Here is a 4,893-nt window from a genome sequence, read left to right on the forward strand (position 1 = left end):
GGCATCAAAGGAGGTTAAGATAAAGTTGTCAGGTATGTTGAAGGATTGTAATAGTTCTTTAAGGTGGAAGGAATTACGGATATCATAAGAGTTATTGTGGCTGAGGATTTGAAGGGGAGGAAGAAGAAATTTACTGAGTTTAGAGGAGGGAGCGTTGATATTAAAAATGATGGGGCGAAGGGGGTTACCAGGTTTATGGATTAGACTGGTAGACATCCCATTCTGCTAATTGAAAATTAGCAGTTTTTTCCTGCTCTAAGTTTAACAAAGTTAGTCTAGGGTGGAGAATCTTATTTTAAAAACCCTCTAATATATGTTCTATACAGAATTGCTAGACATTTTTCTGTGTTATAATTAAAATTGAATTTTTTTTCTAGAAAAATGAAAAAAGTACCAAACTTTTTTACTCTGTTATAAAATATTTCCTGTTACTATGTTGTTTTACATATTATATATATTGGCAGGTGGACTCGTTCATGTTAAACAAGAAAAGGAGATGCTTGTCCCAGATGAAGGTGAGAAAGATATGTTGGATTTAGCCATGCTATGTTTTATTTACCATAAAACTACTTGCACTATAAAGATGTGCCACACTCATTGAGATCCTTTTGTTCCAAAACCGCCAGGTACATGTATACCATGTCGGTAGGAACAAAGAAACAAAAACGATATGTCCCCCACATTTTCAAAATTCTGATTAGATGTGGCAGAACAGATTTTAGAAAATGTATGTATGCCTGAATACACAGAGCGTAGAAGGCTGTCTGTCTGTTGGTGATACATCACTTTGATTACAAACAAAACAATGGGGCCATTTATTCAAGGAAAATTTCACCCACAGAAGCTATAAAAAAACCTCAGTCGGTGTAAAGTGTGCACCAAACATAAAAAAAAACAGCGAAACTACTTGAGAGTGTATGGAATGCCTTGTGGCATTACATATTCCCAAGTGTTTTAAAATTTACCATACAAAAGTAGATTACTAATTAATAAAATGTTATTGTTGTTGTGAATATTTATTCGTATCAGTGTAAAATTCTTTATATAAGAACCTACCAACGTGCTAAGGCGCTGCTTAAAGCTTTGCGCTCGCAGTCGTGGTGTGGCATCAATGTAATACCTTACCTCATGTTTTATTGTAAAGTACATCACGGCTATCAAAATTTGAATTGTAGCGCAAGTGGTTAATTTATCTTTACTTTGTTTTAATTTGTTTATTAAATCTTCCTAATATTCATTAAACTTATTTTCCCATCTATTATTTAGCATGGAATTATATTAAGGAATGAATGTTGCAACAAAAATTTTTTCTCAAATTTAATGATTATTGGATTTTGTGGCAGTTCTCTCAATTAATATCAAACAAGAATAGAGACTAATGATATATTATGGTGAGAAAAGTATTGAATTAATACAAAACTTGTTACAAACTATTACTTTCATGCACTAGAGCCTATTCAGACCTAGTGCGTGTGGTATTAAATGAACTTTTTAAGACAGTTTGGTTAACTTTGTAAATCTCTATAGGTAAAAGACTATAGGTCGATAGATTAATCCAAAGCTTAGTTTCCACCATATGCCTAAAAACTTTTCCCTTTATCTCTTGCACCAGTAAATTATGTGATAAGCTTTTGTGTCCTCTACATGTCATAGTAAATCTATAAAACACATTGCTATTGAGCAAAAGCAAAGGTAGTCACATTTAGAAATTTACTAAATTGTGGAACTAATTAATGAATGGTTCCCAAGCTGTTCCATTTTCATTATTAACTTCAATATTGTCTTGAAACTTCTTAAATTTCTGACTTTATTTCTTCATCTACCTGTGGTATTATTTCATTTTATTCACATGCTCTATTATGCAAAATGGCTGTTGAAATTATAATAGATTCTACATCTGGAAGCTTCACTTGCAACCCCCCCCCCCAAAAAAAAACAAAAACAGATTCATAGTACGATTCTTCACCTCTTGATGTTGAGTTTGGCAATGATGTTAGCAGGTAATTTCCTGATGGGTACCTTCTATCTCCAACAAGAATACTATCTGCCAATAATCCTGATTAAAAATTTGTTTTAAGGTTGGAGTTATTAAAAATCATTGCAGCATGGGTGCTTCCTAGCAATTGAACAAAAATGTCCCTTATCTTAAAATCTGCCTCACAGACAGTTTAAAAGTTAAGGGAGAAAAACTCTTTTGATTCCAGAATGTTAACTAGGCTAGGCATGATTAACTAGAGGAAGAGTTGGAAAGAGGTAACATTGAAGCAATATGATAATATTTTTTATAAAGAAGGGCTGAGAGTTACAGGAAAAACAGTGCACAAAATCATATTGAAGCAGGATAGGGTGAAGGAGAGGTGAATTCCCCAGGCACTTCGAAAACACATTAGGGAAGAAATAGAAAGTTTACGGAAGCACTTTGCCCTACAACAGTCCATTGTGAGCAGTACGCAAAAAGAGTGCCTCGGACAAATTCCAGAGAATGAGGGAGTTCGACCTCAATCACTCTTGGTGTGTTAAGGTGCCACATCACGTCGAAATCCTTCATTTCCTTTCGGATCGAGGAGTTGTCAAATGAGATGCGGCCATTCCAAAACTACCTCCGAAAACTTGTTCCGCACCTGGTGCACCATTGCTGCATTAGTGAAGAGGTCAATCATGGTCACTCATGTTCTTTCTCTCATGGCGTCTATTTTTGCAGCCTCATTGTCTCTTTTCTTGTTCCATGGTGATCGAGACAATCAACAACATATTTTTTTTTTACCTGTTTTATATAGTATATCCATGTTATATTTGGCTAGGAACACTTTCCAGCCTGTAATTCTGGCTGTCGATTCTTTCAGTTTTCCCACCCACTGGAGTGGGTTTTGGTCAGTATGTAAATTGAACCTTCTACTGAACACATATGGCCTAAAGTGATCGACAGCCCACACTATTCCAAGGAGTACTCGCTCCATTATGCTATATCTAATTTCCGTCTCCATAAAGCACCTGCTGGCGTATGCCACTGGGTGCTCTCCCCCCTTCGCCCTCCTGAGACAATATTGCTCCTAGTGCATACTCACTGGCATCTGTTGTTATTGTGGATTACCAAGTGAAATCTGGAAAAGCAAGTATCGCTCTTTCTGCAACCTCTCCATTCACCGTGAGATCTTGTGCCATTGCCATCCTGATTTCCACTCCAGAGCATTGGCATGTGCTTGTGGCATGGTGATTAACAGTAGAGGTGGAATCTGATTTGTAACTGGCGGAACTGCTACCGGTGGGTTTTCTGAGACAGATTCAGAATTGGGTCCCAGAATATACCGTTGTTCACCAATGAAATGGCAGGTATAGAGAGCAAAAGTTATGTTGTATCACTCTTCTACCCACCTGGTTGAGACCAGATAGTCGAAATGATACTGCTGCTGTACTTGCTATGTTCCATCTTCAGTGACCCAGTGGTTTTTGTCTTCCAAATAATCTAAATCTTCTTCTGAACAAGCAGGATTGGGAATGCTCTATTGACCATATTATGGTCAATAATATGATATATAATTATTATCAATAATAATATATAACCCAGTAGTTCTGATTCCAAGGCGCTGTAACGTGCTTCTGTCTCTGTGACACCTTACCTCACTTTCTTATGACAGCACTGCTCCCAGCGTGTACTCGCTAGCATCTGTCGTGAGTGTGAACTGCTTTTGGAAGGCAGGAAAGGCTAGTACTGGTTCCTTCTGCTACTGATCTATACATTTTCTTATATTGTCTTCAATGGCCGGTGTCATTACTGTCGCACTTACCTTCCTTAGCAAATTGTTGAGGGGTACTAGGTGTTCCGCTATATCAGGGACGAACTGACGATAGTAGTTTAATGGTTCTAACAATCTTCTGATTCCTTTTGTCGGTCGGGACTGCCATCCGATGTAAGGCACTACCTTCTGCATATCCTTGAGGGGTCTTACCCCCTCCAGAGATATGGTGTGTCCTTGAAAATGTAGTTGTTTTTGTCCCAATTCTCGCATCCTCTGGAAAACGCTCTTTAAGTGTTTCACAAGCTCTGTAACCAATTTACTAAATATCTGGAGGTCATCCATGTAAATCTGGTTATTGATACTGATTCATCTATACCTCTCAAAAATTCGTCTGTTGACCTTTGAATTTGGTGATACCCTGCTTTCAAGTCTAAGGTGCTGAAGATTTTAGCCCCTCCTAGTCTGTCAAGGATGTCCTCAAACCTCGGTATCCAATACTTCTCATCGGCGGTATTATCATTGAGCTAACATTATTCGATGACCACTCTATATATCTCCCCGTTCTCAGCTGGTGTAGGCTTCTTTCACACCGCCTATAACGAACTATTATAGGGTGACGTACTGTCCAAAATTATTTCTTGTCTTCTTAAGTTTTTGATTTTGTCTCTTATATTCTTTCGGAGTGCCTTTGGGTGTCTTTGTTCTTTAACATATGTCACTCTTTCCTGCTTTAGTGGAATCTCATGAACCATCCTTTCTGTTGAGCCCAATATCTCTCCTTCATAAAAAGGAAATGTCGTCAAATCCCGTTGTAATGAATGGCGCCCTTCCAATTCTCCACCTGTTTTACTGCCCCTACTCGCACCTTCCCGTCTGCTATTGTTTGTTGGGATCTGTACTTCTTTCGTCCGATTTTAATATTCCATTTCCCATTACTATTCTTTTATTATCTTAGCCCTCACCTTATCTAAAAGATAAAAGATCACAACCAATAAACATCTGATAATCCCCAAGCATCCTACTCACTACATGAATTGTTGATATGCCCCTTTTTACCCCCCTGTATACATCGGGACCTGCCCGTGCTATACTGCAGGTGTCCCGAGTGTAATTTTATGTTTGAATTAAATTGTGTGGAAAAGGGGGGCTGAAATTT

At 37.9% G+C, this 4,893-nt stretch overlaps 1 protein-coding gene across 5 annotated transcripts in view; it reads left to right on the forward strand.

Annotated features, from left to right (window-relative positions):
• LOC106683771 (zinc finger autosomal protein) overlaps positions 1 to 4,893 on the forward strand; it is a 24,617-nt gene that overhangs the window by 9,824 nt on the left and 9,900 nt on the right. For all 5 annotated transcript variants that reach the window (XM_067052899.1, XM_014425448.3, XM_024360081.2 and 2 more), the window contains one exon: positions 465 to 515. In XM_067052899.1, coding sequence (XP_066909000.1) covers positions 465 to 515 — 51 coding nt within the window. The remainder of the gene's footprint in view (positions 1 to 464; positions 516 to 4,893) is intronic.

Source organism: Halyomorpha halys, unplaced genomic scaffold (genome assembly GCF_000696795.3).
Source record: "Halyomorpha halys isolate HHAL.00 unplaced genomic scaffold, Hhal_1.1 Scaffold516.1, whole genome shotgun sequence".
In the NCBI taxonomy this organism is placed as follows: domain Eukaryota; kingdom Metazoa; phylum Arthropoda; class Insecta; order Hemiptera; family Pentatomidae; genus Halyomorpha; species Halyomorpha halys.